Source organism: Capra hircus, chromosome 20 (assembly GCF_001704415.2).
Source record: "Capra hircus breed San Clemente chromosome 20, ASM170441v1, whole genome shotgun sequence".
In the NCBI taxonomy this organism is placed as follows: Eukaryota; Metazoa; Chordata; class Mammalia; order Artiodactyla; family Bovidae; genus Capra; species Capra hircus.
In genome coordinates this window covers 38,075,112-38,096,114 of record NC_030827.1, presented here as the reverse complement: position 1 = coordinate 38,096,114, position 21,003 = coordinate 38,075,112, and the positions used below count along the sequence as shown (strand labels likewise).

General features: G+C 36.0%; 1 protein-coding gene across 4 annotated transcripts in view; it reads right to left on the bottom strand.

Annotated features, from left to right (window-relative positions):
• Positions 1-21,003, bottom strand: part of LMBRD2 (LMBR1 domain containing 2) — a 56,434-nt gene that overhangs the window by 13,102 nt on the left and 22,329 nt on the right. For all 4 annotated transcript variants that reach the window (XM_013972831.2, XM_005694794.3, XM_018065689.1 and 1 more), the window contains 7 exons: positions 13,466-13,540; positions 10,460-10,573; positions 9,921-10,104; positions 9,350-9,531; positions 8,357-8,490; positions 4,518-4,623; positions 3,806-3,903 (listed from right to left, as the gene is read on the bottom strand). In XM_013972831.2, coding sequence (XP_013828285.1) covers positions 3,806-3,903; positions 4,518-4,623; positions 8,357-8,490; positions 9,350-9,531; positions 9,921-10,104; positions 10,460-10,573; positions 13,466-13,540 — 893 coding nt within the window. The remainder of the gene's footprint in view (positions 1-3,805; positions 3,904-4,517; positions 4,624-8,356; positions 8,491-9,349; positions 9,532-9,920; positions 10,105-10,459; positions 10,574-13,465; positions 13,541-21,003) is intronic.

Here is a 21,003-nt window from a genome sequence, read left to right as displayed (position 1 = left end):
TATTCTTGGCTTAGAAAGTCTTAATTATGCAAACTGATTTTCATGTTCTATTTTTTTAATCCTGAGAACTAGTCAATTCTATTCAAAACAGTGTTACTATAAATTCAGAATTGATTACTATAGCTTATCGGGGGGCTATCATTAATATCTTATCTGGTTTTTACTTTAAACCTCATTGTTGTGCAGGACAGGAATACTCCGAAAATATGGTACATAAGGAAGGAAGGATTAATATCTGTTAAACTACTATTATGCATCAGATAGTTTACAGATACTCTTAATTCATTCTTACTATAACTCTAAGAGATAAATATTACTTTATAGATAAAGGAACAGAAGCAAAGGGCATTAAATACTTTGCTAAAGACCAATTAATAAATTTTAGAGCTGAGGATTTAAATCTAAAACAAAACAAAGACCAAGTTCTTTTTACTACCTTAGTTTTCAAACTTTTTCACTAATGTACTTTTAATGGCAGAATTCTGAACACCATACATGAAGAAAGGCAGAGAGAGGAAAAAGAAAGGGAGGAGAGTGTGTGTGTGTGTGTGTGTGTGTGTGTGTGTGTGTGTGTATGCATGTGTGTTAGGAAGAAGAGAAAACAGTGAAGCAATTAAGAAAAAGTAAAGATCTCCCATTTTACATCAGTGATGTGTAAAAATCTGACTAGTTCATAAATTATCTGCTTGTTTTAATATATAAGGAATGCTTGTATGACTTACCAGTAAGTAAAATTGGGGTTTCAGGTGGATGGTCATGCTAATTCTGTGACTTTAGATATTCCCCTACCATCCTTATATACTTGTGGGAATACTATACTGCAGGATGAGATCATTGTCTCTGGAAAGGCTGTAGCTTTGTCTAAAGTGTCAGGAAACAGCTTTACAGGCTCTAGGCAGTTAAGTCTGAATATTATTAATAGCTCTGTGTATGGTTATGTGCTAGTAATGAAGGAATTAGACTATTATGGCAGCATTCCAAAAGAAAATCGACCTATAAAGTCAAGTTAATGCTGAAATGTCTGCAAGCCGTTTCTTCAAATATTCCTTTAATACAGTATATTTTTATATATAAATATATTACATATTATTACATATATAATATATATAAATATATAAAAATATAATTTGATAATTGAGGTATATGACCTTTCTTTTCCTTAAAGACAAACTAGCAAAGTTTATCTTAATTATAAAACAACACTTTTAAAGAAATATTTTTAAGTTAAACAATTTTCCTTTTAGACATAATTCCTTACATTAAAATTTTATAGTTGACAAGGCACTATCCCATCCATCTATTCCTTGATGCATATGTCAATCTAATAAGATGCTAACCTTAAGTAGAGATGCCAATCTTACCAAGATAACCACTAAGATGAGGAGATAAGATTTATATATCACAAGCTCTTAATGTTCCATTTGTAGTTTATAAACTTTTTAAATGAATAAGCACATAAAAATAGTTTAGTTTTGGACATCCAAAGGATGACTGGTCTCTTACTTTTAACATATCATTTTCACAATAAATATAAACCTCTGTCTTTCCTACCTTACAGAAAAAAGCTGAAAATATTATATTGTTTTATCAGTTCATGGGCTTCCCTGATAGCTCAACTGGGAAAGAATTTGCCTGCAATGCAGCAGAGGAGTCCTGGGTTCAATCCCCAGGTCAGGAAGATCCCCTGGAGAAGGGAATGGCAACCCACCCCAGTATTCCTGCCTGGAGAATTCCATGGACAGAGGAGTCTGGTGGGCTACAGTCCATGGGGTCGCAAAGAGTCAGACACAACTGAGCGACTTTCATTTTCACCAGTTCACATTAAGTTTTATTTTAAATTATAATCCTTTGGCTCTTTTACTTATGAGAAGATAAAATATAGATGCTTTAAAAAAATTCAACACAGAATTCACTTGAAACAATATTTGTCTTTTTACTCAATATCCAAGTGTTAGAATATCAGTATAATAATTTATGCTATTTGTAAACTATTTCTGCTTTATTGACTATGCCAAAGCCTTTGACTGTGTGGATCACAATAAACTGTGGAAAATTCTGAAAGAGATGGGAAAACCAGATCACCTGACCCGCCTCTTGAGAAATCTGTATGCAGGTCAGGAAGCAACAGTTAGAGCTGGACATGGAACAACAGACTGGTTCCAAATAAGAAAAGGAGTACCTCAAGGCTGTATATTGTCACCCAACTTCTATGCAGAGTACATCATGAGAAACGCTGGACTGGAAGAAACACAAGCTGGAATCAACATTGCTGGGAGAAATATCAAGAACCTCAGATATGCAGATGACACCACCCTTATGGCAGAAAGTGAAGAGGAACTAAAAAGCCTCTTGATGAAAGTAAAAGAGGAGAGTGAAAAAGTTGGCTTAAAGCTCAACATTCAGAAAACGAAGATCATGGCATCCGGTCCCATCACTCCATGGGAAATAGATGGGAAAACAGTGGAAACAGTGTTAGACTTTTTTTGGGGGGGCTCCAAAATCACTGCAGATGGTGATTGCAGTCATGAAATTAAAAGACTCTTACTCCTTGGAAGAAAAGCTATGACCAACCTAGACAGCATATTCAAAAGCAGAGACATTACTTTGCCAGCTAAGGTCCGTCTAGTCAAGGCCATGGTTTTTCCTGTGGTCATGTATGGATGTGAGAGTTGGACTGTGAAGAAGGCTGAGCACTGAAGAATTGATGCTTTTCAACTATGGTGTTGGAGAAGACTCTTGAGAGTCCCTTGGACTGCAAGCAGATCTGACCAGTCCATTCTAAAGATCAACCCTGGGATTTCTTTGGAAGGAATGATGCTAAAGCTGAAACTCCGGTACTTTGGCCACCTCATGTGAAGGGTTGACTCATTGGAGAAGACTTTGATGCTGGGAGGGATTGGGGGCAGGAGGAGAAGGGGACAACCGAGGATGGGATGGCTGGATGGCATCACTGACTCGATGGACTTGAGTGTGAATGAACTCCGAGAGTTGGTGAAGGACAGGGAGGCCTGGCATGCTGTGATTCATGGGGTCGCAAAGAGTCGGACACGACTGAGTGACTGAACTGAACTGAACTGAAACTATTTGTAATAACTAATTATACTGAAAGATTTAAGTGAAAAGTGGTTGGATGAAACTTATTATCAATAAAAATTTTTTAAGTGGCATTTTTGGTGCGTCATGGAGCACTGAAGCAGTGAAGAAGGTAGGTAGGCAGAGTACGAGATGAAGGCACTTAACGCGGAAATAGGGAAGACAAGCTGCTAGAAGCCAAGGACACCTGTCTTAACTCCTCTTGAGTCTGATCTCTGCCAAGCTTCTACCAATTTTTCTGATCTGATAAAAAGAGTAGCCCATGTACTTTCCATGTACTGTCTGATTACAACTGCTTCTTAATTGATTTTTTGTGCTGATTATGGTCGGAAACATCCAGAAACCCAAAAATTATTATGCGGAAAGCCCTAAGACTAATACATGTTACCAAATAGAAGCTAGGCAAGCAAGTGTTTTATAAGATATACTGGCTGCCACGACCAAAGGCCAGGACTCAGAGTTAACATTCTGTTTTTAATCCTATCACTTTGTAGACCAAATACTTAGAATAACTCTCTTTTCTTGATAATATCTTTGGAGGGAGACCCTGACCCAGCACTCAAGCAATCTCTTTAAACTATCCCCAGCATTCCCAAAGCCACAATAAAACAACTAAAACCCAATCAGTGAATATTTAAAAGAGTTTTAAGGAGAAAGATATCCAGATCAGGATACGTATATAAGAAAATACAAGCAATGTTAAGTTTCCTACCTAAAATACGTAGCAATGCAGAGAATTACCACCAACATAGGATAATATATATAGAACCCATCTGCAATAAAGGATAAAACTTTCATGGAACCCATAATCTGAGGAGCAAGAAAAAAAATTAGTTAAATAGGTACAGCTCTATATATTTCTTTCTTTTTCATCATTAGAAAATTTATCCATAACCAGCTATATCAAAAATGAAGCATTAAATAGACGATTTTTAAGTCCTCATCACAAGAGGAAAAAAATTGTGACTGTGAGGTGATGAATGTGAACTAAACTTACTGTGACAACTATTTCACAATATATACATATACTAATTATGTTGTACACCTTAAAATAATACATTATGTGTCTATTATATCTTGATATGGCTTATTTTCTCCTAAGAAATTAATATTATATAAATATTACTGAAAATCATCAATTACATTAAGACCATAAACATAAAGGTTAATATTATTATAGGTCAGGTCTGTGAATATGCTTAGCTGGACCAAAAAAATTTTGTTTATAATAAAACGAACGCAATATCACCTTTACCCAGTCATTAGTAACTACATATACAATGTGTAAAAGGAAGTTCAAGTAATTTTTAAAAAGATTCTAATAATGCAATAGAACTGTTTGCCAGCAGTAAAAAGAAATTTCACAACAATAGCATCCCATATAGATAATGAATCTAAAGAACTTTTTTTTTCACCATACTTACAGATGTATAAGCAGTTGGCTGTGTATTTTGGTGAGAGATGGATGAATCCATGTGGGTCAAACCCAAGAAATTAAGACATAAAGGAGGAGTCAAACGGCAAAATAACCTGCAATAAAGCATAAACAAACACATAAGAATAAAGCAGCAACACATATTTTATGTTATCTTGAAATACACTGAGAATGTTTCAGATCATTGTACTATTCTCATCTATTTGTATTTTGAATTCTTAATATGAACTGCCCTTACTTGGAAGACATTCTCAAAGTCCTATTAATACCACAGTCTCCTGAAAAACATCAACACCTACAAAACAAAACTCCAGCCTCAGGATGCCTCCTTTGGTGAGGTTTGCCACTGCTTTATCGCAACAGTTTGTAGAGCGGTTTTGTATGTGCCTCTTCTGTGCAATTTAGCTCAGTCCTCAAGGAGAATTGTACTCAGTATATAAAAGATCTGCAGTTGTATCACACTATGTCAACTCTGACAACTACAGATATAAATAATTGTTAGAGCTCAGTTTTTTCTTTTTTATATTTTATTTTTTAATTAGAGGATAATTACTTTACAATATTGTGACAGCTTTTGTCATGTATCAGCATGAATCAGTATTAGGCATACATGTCCGTTCCCTCTTGAACCCCCTTCCCACACCCCTCCCCATCCCACCCATCCAGGTTGTCACAGAGCACTGGGCTGGGCTGTGTTATGCAGCAACTTCTCACTGGCTATCATTTTACATTTGGTAATGCGTATGTTTCAGTGCTTTTCTCTCATATCATCCCACACTCTCCTTCCCCCACTGTGTCCAAAATGTCTGTCTCCTTTGTTGCCCTGCAAACAGGATTGTCAGTACTATCTTTCTACATTCCATGTATATGTTTTAATATATATTTGTCTATCTTTTTCTGACTTATTTCACTCTGGACAATAGGCTCTAGGTTCATCCACCTCATTAGAACTGACTCAAATGCATTTCTTTCCATAGCTGAGTAATATTCCATTGTGTATATATACCACAACTTCCTTATCCATTCATCTGTCAGTGGCCATCTAGGTTGCTTCCTTGTCTTAGGTATTGTAAATAGTGCTGCAATGAACATTGGGGTACATATGTCTTTTTCAATTCTGGTTTTCTGAGAGTATATGCCCAGTAGTAGACTTGCTGGGTTGTATGGTAGCTTCATTCCTAGATTTTAAAGGAATTTCTATACTGTTTTCCAGGCTTCCCTAGTAGCTCAGCTGGTAAAGAATCCTCCTGCAATGCAGGAGACTCTGGTTTAATTCCTGGGGCAGGAAGATCCCCTGGAGAAGGAATAGGTGACCCACTCCAGTATTCTTGGGCTTCCCTGGTGGCTCAGACAGTAAAGAATCTGCCTGCAATGTGGAAGACTTGAGTTCAATCCCTGGGTTAGGAAGATCCCTGGAGGAGGGCATGGCAACCCATTCCAGGATTCTTGTCTGGAAATTCCATGGGCAGAGGAGCCTGGTGGGCTATAGTTCACGGGGTCGCAAAGAGTTGGACAAGACTGAGCAACTAAGTACAGCAGCACACCATACTGTTCTCCACAGTGGCTATATCAATTTGCATTCCCACCAACAGTGTAAGAGTGTTCCCTTTTCTCCATACCCTCTCCAGCATTTATTGTTTGTAGACTTTTTGATGATAGCCATTCTGACTGGAGCCAGATAATACCTCATTGTAGTTTTTATTTGCATTTCTCTAATAATTTTGAGCTTCGTTGAGCATTTTATCATGTGTTTATTAGCCATCTCTTTGTCATCTTTGGAGAAATGTCTGTTTAGGTCTTCTGCCCACTTTTATACTAGGCTGTTTGTTTTTCTGGTATTGAGCTGCATATATACTTAGGAGATTAATTTTTTGTCAGTTGTTTTGTTTGCTATTAATTTTTCTCATTCTGAGCGTTGCTTATAGCTTATAGCTTCCTTCATTGTGCAAAAGTTTTTTAAGTTTAATTAAGTCTTATTTATTTTTATTTCCATTATTCTAGGAGAATATAGAGGCTCTTGCTGTGGTTTATGTCAGAGTGCTCTATTTTCCTCTAAAAGTTTTATAGTTTTCGGTTTAACATTTAGGTCTTTAATCCATTTTGAGTTTATTTTTGTGTATGATGTTAGAAGATGTTCTAATTTCATTCTTATACAGGCAGCTGACCAGTTTTCCCAGCACCACTTGTTGAACAGACTGTCTTTTCTCCATTGTGTATTTTTGCTTCCTATGTCAAAGATAAGGCGCTCACAGGTGTGTAGAATTATCTCTGGACTTTTTATCTTGTTCCTTTGGTCTATATTTCTGTTTTTGTGCCAACATCTCTTCACTTGTTCATGCCATCTTTGATGTCCTGCATCAGTGTCTTATAGTTTTCTGCATACAAGTCTTTTGTCTCTTTAGGTAAATTTATTCCTAAGTATTTTATTCTTTTTATTGCAGTGGTGAATGGGATTGTTTCCTTAATTTCTTTTTCTAATTTTTCATTGTTAGTATATAGGAATCCAAGGGATTTCTGTGTATTAATTTTATATCCTACAATTTTACTATATTCATTGATTAGCTCTAGTAATTTTCTGGTGGCATCTTTAGGGTGTTCTATGTAGAGAATCATGTCATTTGCAAACAGTGAGAGTTTTACTTCTTTTCGAATCTGGATTCCTTTTATTTCTTCTTCTTCTTCTCTGATTGTGATGGCAAGGACTTCCAAAACTATGTTGAGTAACAGTGGTAAAAGTGGGCACCCTTGTCTTGTTTCTGAGTTTAGAGGAAATGCTTTCAGTTGTTTACCACTGAGGATAATGTTTGCTGTAGGTTTGTCATATATGGCCTTTATTATGTTGAGGTATGTTCCTTCTATGCCTACTTTCTGGAGAGTTGCGACCAGATAAAAAGAGAACCTTACAAAACAAGGAGCTGGAGAACAGGAAGAGATGAAAATGAAGAGAGGGTATGAATATAAAGAGGTGATGAGGAGATATTTTGTGGTGACAGAATAGTTCTGTATCTCGATTATGGTGGTGGTTACAGGAATCTACACATACACACACACACACACACACACACACACAAATGAATAAAGTATAAAAAATAGTGAGAACTAATAAAGTCTGTTGTGGTCTAGTTAACAGTAATGTGTCTGTGTAAATTTTTTGCTTTTGATATTGTACAACAGCAATATAAAATGTCTCCACTGGGGGAGGCTGGGTGAAGGTTACCAAGATTCTGTATTGTATTTGCAACTTCCTTTGAATCTATAATTATTTGGGGAAAATGGATTAAAAAAAAAAGTCTTAGAGATGCTTCAGATATTGATTCCTCTTGAAGTTCCCAAAGTCCAGTCCTAAAAACCTAATATAACTAGTTTAATAATATGGACAAACAATAGATTGTGCAATTTAGCCCAAGCTGGAGCCATCTCTCTAAAATTCTGCTAAATCTCTTACCAAAAATCATTCTTTTGGTCTTCTTAGTCCTCTACAGTTCAGTGTGAGACCACTGAATTTTTCTGATTCTCAGAACACTTTCTAGACTTAAGTCTCTAAAATATCAAATGTTTCTATTATTACTAACCTATTTACTGACTTCTAATTGGTAAATCCAGACTCAGTATGCCCTTCTTTTCATTCCTAATCTAGCATACCTATTTTAACCCTAAACTTCAAGCAGGATTTAGTTAGCATTCAACAAGCATCTAATTAATACTTAAACCTAAGCAACTAGCTCATAGAAATATAGGTGTTAGTAAAAGAGCCATAAACAACAAAAAATAAAAGAGACATTCATGTAATGGAAACATTTTCCTTGTTTCTAAACACAGTCTACTTACATGCCACTGAAGAGAAGGCTATACGCATCAGTCTGGTGATGTGAAGCCAGGTAGTAATAGTTAAATACACGAATCCTGAACACAGTAGAATAAACACAGATACTGAGGAAGAAGATGGAAAGAAAGCAAGCAATCTGAAAAAACAAAACAAAAACCCAGTTTCAGACTAACAGACTTCAGTACTTTATATACTACTATAAGCATTATCTTTTCATTTCAACTAACATTTATTGACATTCTAAAATTTAAACACAGCAATAGCAGCTTTTTAACCACCTAAGAAAATGAAACTATGAGAAAAAAATCTAGATCTTAATCAGTCCCACATCCTATCCATAAGTTTCAAATCTACCTCCTGAAGTGAGCCTGTTCTCTCATTCCCTTGGCAACTCTTCACATGAAGACTATAATTTATCTAGCTTCACTGGCATCAGTTCAGTTCAGTTCAGTCACTCAGTTGTGTCCGACTCTTTGCGACCCCATGAATCGCAGCACGCCAGGCCTCCCTGTCCATCACCATCTCCCAGAGTTCACTCAGACTCACGTCCATTGAGTCAGTGATGCCATCCAGCCATCTCATCCTCTGTCGTCCCCTTCTCCTCCTGCCCCCAATCCCTCCCAGCATCAGAGTCTTTTTCAATGAGTCAACCCTTCGCATGAGGTGGCCAAAGTACTGGAGTTTCAGCTTTAGCATCATTCCTTCCAAAGAAATCCCAGGGCTGATCTCCTTCACTGGCATAAAGTGGGTCAAAATATTCTCATAAAAATACTGTACACTATTTTGCATCTTTTCATCTCTCTTCAAATACAATTCTTAGTTTTTATAGTCTGGGTAAAATAATGAAGCTCATTTTTGGAAATCTGAATAACAACACTGTGGGGAACTTCACTGTTTTCATTATTACTAGAAGAAATATGTGGAGAAAAGGTACAACAGTTAAGGATTAAAGTTAAACCACAACTGGCATTTATTTATGACACATATAAACTGACCTCGATATAAATATAATTGTATGTTTTTTCAGCCAGCTGTATGAAGACTGCAAAGAGGGATAAGACAGGTCTAGTGCTAAAGAATGTGCACTCTGACCACACAACTATCACGGAGAATATGGACAACACCACAGCAAGTACCCGATAAAACCAGGGTCGCAAAAGGCATTCCCAGTACCACTCTGTAAGATAAAAAGAAAAAAATGATTAAGAAAACCATAAAGAAGCAACAGTGTATTTACAGTGTTTCAAAATTCCCTCACACAAGATACATAATTGCAAAGAAACATACTGGTGGAAACAAGCAGACAGCATCCTAAACAAATGATCACCAGTAACAGAAAAAAATGGTATTATGGGCCTCCTGCTCTGAGAAGAACACAACATCACTGCTGAGGTATTCCTGCCAAAAATGCAGAACCTGCATTTGATCATGAGCAAACATCAAACTCAAATTGGTATAAGTCAAAAAACACAATTATAAGTCAACTCTGCATTGGTGAAAATATACACTTTCCACCAGGAAAATTATCAGCATCAAGCTTTGAAATGTATATCAAAAATTACATACCAACTGTAGGATTATAAAAATACTGAATAAATCTATTTTCTGGCTCTGGCGATTGAAAGGTATGAACAAACTGACAAGTAGCACTTGTTTCATTTTTTGCTACATCTTCTAGATAAAATGCTTGTTCCAAAAGAATCTGCCATTGCACTTGAGTTCGCCGATGTCTCTGAACTGAATAAATCACCTAAAAAAGACAACAGGGGGTATACCTGTCAGTGTTCTGAAACAACAGTGATTCAGCTCCCCACTAAGGACCATGTTTTGGTTGTCACAACAATAGGGAAGTGCTAATGGCATTTACTGGGTGGGGCTGAGGATGTTAATATTCTGTAATACATGTAACAGTTTGCTCAGTGAATTCTCCTCCCCAAATACCAACAGTACTCCTGTCAAGAAACAGGAAGTTAAAACACTTCCAAGAATAATGATAAGGACAAGATCAAAGGAAGTTTCTGATATACATTCACTCAAAACTCCTTTTTTGTGGGCAGTAAATCTAACTAAAATCATCAGAAGGTAAAAAGGCTATATAAAGTTACCTGTTTATGTAGTTTTACCAGACTTTTTTCACTTGGGTAGGTATTATGCTTTTCATCAAAATCTTCATAATCATCCATGTTCCTGCCCATTTTTTCCTGATACTCTATAGGGCACTAAAAGGAACAAGTAGATTTTTAGAAATTTTATTTGAAAATAGATAAAAAATTTTATTTTTGTTAAGAATCTTTCATTCTTAAGCATATCTAATTTTCCTGCAAATATCTTCCAGAGGTGGAATCACCTACCCTATTAGTCATTTAATACCCCTATGAACTTGGGCAAGTTAGTTAACCTCCATAAAGAGGTCTCAAAAGATAGCAAATATAAGAGAAATGATTAGAGAATTGATTCTTATGACTGTCATCTCAGTCAAAAGAAACACTAGCTAATGATTAGTATGACAGATTTAAAACACAGGAAAAGAACTGAATAGCCACATGTGAAAAAAAAAAAAATGAAACTAGACCACAACTGCATACCATATATAAAACTCAACCCCAAATCGATTAAAAACTTGAATGTAAGACCTGAAATCATAAAATCCCAGAATATAGGCAGGATGCACTCTGATATCACTCTTAGCAAATATCTTTCTAGATCTGTCTCCTCAGGCAACGGAAGCAAAAGCAAAAATAAACAAATGTGATGCTTTTTCCTGTGGTCATGTATGCATGTGAGAGTTGGACTATGAAGAAGGCTGAGGGCCAAAGAATTGATGCTTTTGAATCAATTGTGGTGTTGGAGAAGACTCTTGAGAGTCCCTTGGACTGCAAGGAGATCCAACCAGTCCATTCTGAAGGAGATCAACCCTGGGATTTCTTTGGAAGGAATGATGCTAAAGCTGAAACTCCGGTACTTTGGACACCTCATGTGAAGAGTTGACTCATTGGAGAAGACTCTGATGCTGGGAGGGATTGGGGGCAGGAGGAGAAGGGGACGACAGAGGATGAGATGGCTGGATGGCATCACGGACTCGATGGAACTGAGTCTGAGTGAACTCCGGGAGATGGTGATGGACAGGGAGGCCTGGCGTGCTGCGATTCATGGGGTCGCAAAGAGTCGAACACGACTGAGCGACTGAACTGAACTGAACTGAACTGAAAAAGCTTTTATATAGCAAGGGAAACCGTCAATAAAGTGAAAAGACAACCTACCAAATGAGAGAAGAATTTCAAACGATATATCCAATAAGAGATGAATATATATGGAGAAGGCAATGGCACCCCACTCCAGTGCTCTTGCCTGGAAAATCCCATGGATGGAGGAGCCTGGTAGGCTGCAGTTCATGGGGTCACTAAGAGTTGGGCATGACTGAGTGATTTCACTTTCACTTTTTGCTCTCATGCATTGGAGAAGGAAATGGCAACCCACACCAGTATTCTTGCCTGGAGAATCCCAGAGACAGAAGAAACTAGTGGGCTGCCGTTTATGGGGTTGCACAGAGTCGGACACGACTGAAGCAACTTAGCAGCAGCAGCAGCAGCAGCAGCAGCATACAAAATATATAAAGAACTCATACAATTCAACAATGAATAATCTGATTGGAAAATGGGCAGAGAAGCTAAATGGATATTTCCCAAGGAAGACATATAGGTGGCCAACAAGTACTTGAAAAGATGTTCAACATCACTAATTTTTAGAGAAATGCAAATCGTCAATCAGCTGTTATCAAAATGATAAGAAATAACAAGTGTTGGTGAAGGTGTGGAGAAAATGGAATCCTCACACATGATTGGTGAGAATGTAAATTGATGCAGGCCACTATGGAAGATAGTATGGTGAGTCCTCAAAAAATTAAGAATAGAACTACCATATGATCTAACTATCTCACCTCTGGGATTTTATCTAAAGAATAAGAAAATAGTAATCCTAAAAGATATCTGTACCCCTAGGATCACTGCAGCATTATTTACAATAGCCAAGAAACAACCTAAGTGCCCATCAATGAATGAATAGATAAAGAAGATGCAGTATACGTGTACATGCACACACACACACACGCATGCACACACACAGTGGAATACTACTCAGCCATCAAAAAGGGCAAAATCTTGCCATTTGCAACACAGATAGACCTGGAGGGTATTACACTAAGTGAAATAAGTCAGATAAAGAAAAACACTATATGATTTAACTCATATGTGGAGTATAAAAACTAATAAACAAAACAAAATAAATGAATAAACCAAACTAAATAAAAACAAACACTGATACAGAGAAAAAAGTAGTAATAAGGATAGGGTAAAATGGGTAAAGGGGTTCTACTGTATGGGTAACTGATGGAAAATAAATTTTGGTGGTGAGGATGGTATATATAGAAATAGAAATATAATGTACACATAAAACCTAAGATATGTCATAAATCAATGCTACTTGAATTTAAAAAAGACTTACATGTAAGTCTTTAAAAATAAACATAGGAAGAGGAATAGTTCAGTGGTTCTATGGTTGCTGAGAAGGTAACTGGGAAGCTCATTTATGGAATAATCATTTTTGGAAGTATATGAATACCTCCAATTCAATACTAAGGCATCAAAATCTTAACTGTATAGTTTCTTTTTAAATATCTATATGAAATATCTTACAATATCATTTATTTTATGAAAAATGCTTATAAAATAACATGTACAAAGCTGCTTAAAAGTGATTACTGAAAACAGTTTAGTTTCTTACAGGAGATATGCTTTTAGTGACTACATTTAATGACATTTTTACAACCTATAAACATCCATCTCCATCACTGTGTCACAGCAATAATTTTACATTATTTAACATAATCTCTATAGCCACATTTCAATGGAAAATACTGCCAATAAATAATGTTAAACATATAATAACGAACAAACTTTATGTACAAATTACTATTAATTTACTGTTAACATAAAAATGGAAAAGGCTGGAAGACATCAATCATACACTGTATAATTTTCTGATGCTTTTATTATAATATTAATTATGTAGATTTATATTTCAAAAGAAAGTAGATGAAAATATTATTTAATTACCTTTTTAAGTATCGTGTCAACACATTTTCTCAGTGGGTGGTTATACTTGATGCTCTCATTCACTTTACGAACTTCCTATAAGAACAGTAAGAGGAATAAAAATATTTTCATTTCTATAGATTAGGTGTTTCAAATCAGGATGCTCTAGGTATTATATATATTCTCACAAGTTTAGTAACAACCTAAATAACTCAGCATATAAAACTCAGAGTTCCATCTCTGAACAAAAGTTCTTAATAACAAAAATAAAAATATAAAATTATAGAACAAATTTATCTACACCCTCACGTTTTCTATATATTTCTAAGTTTACTGCCTTATCATTTGGTATACAAAGATGAATACGCATGAGAAAAACTCATGAACCATCTGTCCAACTTTGTGATTCTAAAAGAACAACACTTTGTTCTTCCACCTTGCTCCTCAAGCTCAATTATCTCATTATCCAAAATGCAGCAAAGAAACCAGAAGCAGAACAGGCTAAAAATATCACAAAGCACCTGCTCCTTTCCAACAACAGAGTACTTTCAGCAGTCACAACTAATGATTCATTCCACATTTTTAAGATTAAGAGTACATTATATGTCAGCACTGTCCTAGGTGAAAGGTCACCACAGTCCATACTGGAGGGTGGAGTGGGAAGACATGGTATTGTAAGTCTTTCACTAAGATTACAGTGTGGTGATGAGATAATTAAATAAACAATTTAAAGAGTAAGAAAGGCATGAAGGCATTAGGCAAGGGAATCTTTAGAAGCACTAGTTCTCAAAGAATCACAATATCCTATAATACTACAAGAAATTTTTGAAAAGTTGGAACCACTTTTCTAGGAAGAAGAAACAGTATGTTCAAAGGCTGGGAGGCAAGAGTGAACCAATCAGGATATTAAAAAGAACATTCTGATTATAGGGCAGAGAATGGCCTTAACGGATGTAAAACTGGAGGCAGAGAAACCATAGGGTGTATAGACAAAGCTGTGAAAAAATAAAATATATATGGAAAAAAATATTATCCTTAATATATGAAGCGTTTTAAAAAATCAACAGAAAAATGGGAAGCTATAGAAGAAATGCTACTGGCCAATAAATAACTGAAAAAAATATTCAATCTCACTAAAAAAAAAAAAACAAGTTTTAAAAATAAGGACAGTTTTCTTGTAAAATTATAAAAAATTGCCATTTTGTAATGAGGTAAGACTGTAGGGGGAAAGGCCTCCTATATACAATAAAATGTCAAAAAACCTATTTGGAAAATAACTTAGCAATATCCACCAAAATTTAAAATACGCAGACCCATGAATAATCTGTACCAACAGACATTGCTCCTGTCAAAGAGCTTAGCTGAGTGAAGAAAACAGGTATGATTCAAACAGAAATGGTGTGAAAACTGCTCTATAATCTAACATGGAAAATTTTCTGATGAACTGATTATTTAAACTGATTATTTGAACTGAAAGCTAAACTGAGGATTGGAGTCAGCCAACCAAAGGAAAGAGTAAGAATATTCCAGACAGAGGGACAGCATGTACGAAAGTCTCCAAGCAGAAGAGAACAAGGAGTTTCAAGAAAGTGAAAGAAATCCAGTGACTAACAGGTAAGGAGAGTAATGGTCTGAGTACTGCTTGATCAGGTTGAAGAGTAAGAGCAAAGTACTCCAGAAGGCCTTAGCAGCAGTTCATTTTGAGGTCAATGAACAGGCCTAAAAACAGAATGAAAAGATTTGGCTTTTTAAAAGGCGCTTGAAGTAATCATTACAATTTTCCATTCTAAGCTACCTTAAAGTTCTGTTGACTTGTTACCGTAACTTTGAATATAAACTATAGCCTGTTTTTATTTCATTAATGAAAGTATTTTCCTCTAAATTCTTTAGCTATAATAATAGCTTATCATACAAAAGTTAAGTTTAAGTATAAAATATTGATATTGGCTATAACTTATGAGTTTAAATTCCTTCAAAGTTCATAATTTTTATAAAATGCAGAAAGTATTTAAAATAGTAGCTTCTTTTCTTCATATAAAATAACATAATTTGAATTCTGTCATTATTGTATCATTATAGTCAACTCAACATAATTTGAACTCTGTCATTACTGTGTCATTATAGTCAACTCTTCACCAGACAAAATACATCAAATCAGACTAAAAGGTAATTTTCAGTGAAAATAAGTAGCTGTTTTTCCCTCTCCAAAATCATCTGCCTCAAAAAATGACAGCAGGTAGAGGTGACCTCTGGCCATCTAGCAAACATTTCTTTTGAATGATTTGACATAGCTTGTAAGTTTTATTAATGGTTCAAAGAAAAGAAATGGACACACAAGATATTCATAATTCACTCCATGGAAAACATATCATAAAACACTAAACTGGTTTTTATAAAACATATTTGGGAGATTTTATGGATAGCTGAAAAATATAATTAATAATTACCCCCTAAAAAGGTGACTATGATCTGTTAAAAGATGCATTCAAATCCAGTGTATTTCAAGTTTTCTCTCAAACTAAGTTATCAATAGTCTCATTCCATACTTTATTCTGCACAACTCCATCTGATTGGTTATCCTAAACCATATACAAGGTGTCAGTGATTCCTCACTGCTTTCAAAATATAGTCTGGACTTCAGTATGACTTTCAAGGCCCTCCCTGGCTGTATATCTTTCAAACTTTACAAACTTTGTATTTTATCTTATGCTTAATTAGTTTGGTTTAAAAATCTCCTGATATCTGAGCAGAATGCTGTCACCTATGAAAATTCTACACTTCCTTCAAGGCCCAGGTCATATTTCACTTCCTCCATTTCATCTCCACTGATCGCTACTCTGAAGCGAAACTTCTCAACACTAGAGCATGCATCATTTACACTGCATTTGCCATAAACTGTGAGGAACTGTACAATTTTGTACTCTAGACAGTTAGTATCCTAATAGCAAGTTCCACATAGCACCTCAGATGGCAGGAAGATATTAGGTATTTATTAAATGATAAAAAAAAATTTTCTCCAGAAGTTTATAAATTTTCAGACATTCAGAAAACAGGAAGGACCCAAAATTTCCTTAAAATACATAGACAAAGAAATCCATATCTGATAAATTGGGGGAGGGGGTAAAAGGTACAGAGTTCTTTTATTTTGGGGAACTTCCTGCTATTTGCAAAACAACCATTAAGAAAAGAGTGTCTCTTATAATATAAAAATGGATCAAATTAACACTCTGTACACCTTAAATTTAAAGAGCCTCTTGATGAAGGTGAAAGAGGAGAGTGAAAAAGTTGGCTTAAAGCTCAACATTCACAAAACTGAGATCATGGCATCTGGTCCCATCACTTCATGGGAAATAGATGGGGAAACAGTGGAAACAGTGGCTGACTTTCTTTTGCTGGGCTCCAAAATCACTGCAGATGGTGATTGCAGCCATGAAATGAAAAGACACTTACTCCTTGGATGAAAAGTTATGACCAACCTAGACAGCATGTTGAAAAGCAGAGACAATGGTCAACAAAGGTGCATCTAGTCAAGGCTATGGTTTTTCCAGTAGTCATGTATGGATGTGAGAGTTGGACTATAAAGAAAGCTGAGTGCCGAAGAATTGATGCTTTTGAACTGTGCTGTTGGAAAAGATTCTTGACAGTCCCTTGGACTGCAAGGAGACCCAACCAGTCCATCCTAAAGGAAATGAGTCCTGAATATTTATTGGAAGGACTGATGCTAAAGCTGAAACTCCAATCCTTTGGCCACCTGATGCGAAGAACTGACTCATTTGAAAAGACCCTGATGCTGGGAAAGATTGAGGGCAGGAGGAGAAGGGGATGACAGAGGATGAGATGGTTGGATGGCATCACCAACTCAATGGACATGGGTTTGGGTGAACTCTGGGAGTTGGTGATGGACAGGGAGGCCTGGCATGCTGCAGTTCGTGGGGTCGCAAAGAGCTGGGCATAACGACTGAGCGACTGAACTGAACTGAACTTATATCAGATATATTCAATTAAAAAAAGTGCTTTCTTATTCACATGGAAAATTTTCTCTTATCTAAAATGTTTTAAATCCCTCACACCTTAAACCTATACTAAAATAGCAAAGAAGGCATCAATTCCAATCCTTAATTTACCACAGCCTATTTTTAAGTACAGGACTTCTACATAAAAACAACAACAGTAACAAAATCTATCTTTATTAAGATACTGAAGGTTCCTCCTCAAATTTCTGTTGTTTAAACCACCCAGTTCACAGATCTAGAATAATAAACTGCATTTAATTTATACTTGGTGAAGGAATTTTGAATAAACTCGTGAAATCTATATTCCTTAAATATGAAAGAACTGAATTTTAATACAAACTTTTGAGGGGAATGCTAGCAAATGATCTTTCAATTATTTTATTATCAAATATAAATTTTCAAATTTTGTAAAAAATTCAAATCTTCAGTTAAAATTTTTCAAATATATCAAGTATAAAAATCACCAAATATAATTTCTTTTGAAAAATATAATAATATCCATCATATGCCTAAGGAATGCTACAGTTCTTAACATTTTATAAATAAATGCTGAAAAGTCAACATAAAAATTTTCAACCACAATCAAAGAATCAGTATTCATCAGTATTCATTCTTTTGTTCACTTAAAAATGGTTGCTGAGTATCTAAGAATTTAGAGAACCAAGGGAGGTGTTATGGGTTGGAACTCTGTTCCCCCAAAAATCATATGTTGTCTCAACAGCCAGTACTTCATAATGTAATCTTATCTGGGAATAGGGCTTTCACAGCTTTAACTGGTTAAATTAAGAAAAGGCTTACTGGAATGGGGTGGGCTCCTAATCTTACTGGTGTCCTTATAAACAGAAGAAATTTGGACACACAGGCACACAGGGAGACTATCATGTGAATATGAAGACAGAGATCTACAAGCTAAGGAACATCAAAGATTGTCAGTTAACTATCAGAAGACAGGAGATGTGGTACAAATTTCCCTATAGCCCTCTAAAGGAACCAACCATGCTGACACCTTGATCTTAGACTTTAGCCCCCAGACCTCCAAGACAAAAAATTTCTGTTGTTTAAACCACCCAGTTCATGTACTTTGTTATGGCAGCCCCAGGAAACTACCAGAGAAGGCTTCCCTGAAGAATTCTCGCTTGTATTGAGAACTGAAAATGAAGTAGGAATTAGCGAAAGTAAATGGAGAAAAGAGGGTTCCAAGAATCTGGGAACACCTCACTCAAAAACAGAACAAAGAAAGCAATGAACATAATGTTTAAGAGTAGGGGTCGGCAAAACAGATCCAATCCAGCCCACCATTTGTTCTTTTTTTTTTTTTTTAATTTTTATTTTTTTTTATTTTTTTTAATTTTTTATTTTTTTTAAATTTTAAAATCTTTAATTCTTACATGCGTTCCCAAACATGAACCCCCCTCCCACCTCCCTCCCCACAACATCTCTCTGGGTCATCCCCATGCACCAGCCCCAAGCAAGCTGCACCCTACGTCAGACATGGACTGGCGATTCAATTCTTACATGACAGTATACATGTTAGAATTCCCATTCTCCCAAATCATCCCACCCTCTCCCTCTCCCTCTGAGTCCAAAAGTCTGGTATACACATCTGTGTCTTTTTTCCTGTCTTGCATACAGGGTCGTCACTGCCAACTTCCTAAATTCCATATATATGTGTTAGTATACTGTATTGGTGTTTTTCTTTCTGGCTTACTTCACTCTGTATAATTGGCTCCAGTTTCACCCATCTCATCAGAACTGATTCAAATGAATTCTTTTTAACGGCTGAGTAATACTCCATTGTGTATATGTACCACAGCTTTCTTATCCATTCATCTGCTGATGGACATCTAGGTTGTTTCCATGTCCTGGCTATTGTAAACAGTGCTGCGATGAACATTGGGGTACATGTGTCTCTTTCAATTCTGGTTTCCTCGGTGTGTATGCCCAGAAGTGGGATTGCTGGGTCATAAGGTAGTTCTATTTGCAATTTTTTAAGGAATCTCCACACTGTTCTCCATAGTGGCTGTACTAGTTTGCATTCCCACCAACAGTGTAGGAGGGTTCCCTTTTCTCCACACCCTCTCCAGCATTTATTGCTTGCAGATTTTTGGATCGCAGCCATTCTGACTGGTGTGAAGTGGTACCTCATTGTGGTTTTAATTTGCATTTCTCTAATAATGAGTGATGTTGAGCATCTTTTCATGTGTTTGTTAGTAAAGACTCCACCAGAAAATTACTAGAGCTAATCAATGAATATAGTAAAGTTGCAGGATATAAAATCAACACACAGAAATCCCTTGCATTCCTATACACGAATAATGAGAAAGTAGAAAAAGAAATTAAGGAAACAATTCCATTCACCATTGCAACGAAAAGAATAAAATACTTAGGAATATATCTACCTAAAGAAACTAAAGACCTATATATAGAAAACTATAAAACACTGATGAAAGAAATCAAAGAGGACACTAATAGATGGAGAAATATACCATGTTCATGGATCGGAAGAATCAATATAGTGAAAATGAGTATACTACCCAAAGCAATTTACAAATTCAATGCAATCCCTATCAAGCTACCAGCCACATTTTTCACAGAACTAGAACAAATAATTTCAAGATTTGTATGGAAATACAAAAAACCTCGAATAGCCAAAGCAATCTTGAGAAAGAAGAATGGAACTGGAGGAATCAACTTGCCTGACTTCAGGCTCTACTACAAAGCCACAGTCATCAAGACAGTATGGTACTGGCACAAAGACAGACATATAGATCAATGGAACAAAATAGAAAGCCCAGAGATAAATCCACACACATATGGACACCTTATCTTTGACAAAGGAGGCAAGAATATACAATGGAATAAAGACAATCTCTTTAACAAGTGGTGCTGGGAAAACTGGTCAACCACTTGTAAAAGAATGAAACTAGATCACTTTCTATCACCGTACACAAAAATAAACTCAAAATGGATTAAAGATCTAAATGTAAGATCAGAAACTATAAAACTCCTAGAGGAGAACATAGGCAAAACACTCTCAGACATAAATCACAGCAGGATCCTCTATGATCCACCTCCCAGAATTCTGGAAATAAAAGCAAAAATAAACAAATGGGATCTAATTAAAATTAATAGCTTCTGTACAACAAAGGAAAATATAAGCAAGGTGAAAAGACAGCCTTCTGAATGGGAGAAAATAATAGCAACTGAAACAACTGACAAACAACTAATCTCAAAAATATACAAGCAACTTCTGCAGCTCAATTCCAGAAAAATAAACGACCCAATCAAAAAATGGGCCAAAGAACTAAGTAGACATTTCTCCACCATTTGTTCTTATCTGAACACATCCACTGCTCATTCATATTGGGTATGGCTGCTTTCATGCTAAAGCAGCCAGTGAGGCAGTTTCAACAGAGAGCATATGGCACAGAAAGCCTACAACAGTTACTATCTGGCCCTTTACAGAAAAGGGCCTGTCCCTATAAAAGCACGAACTAGAGTCAGCCTGCCTGGCTCCATCACTCAGTAACTGTGTGAACATGGGAA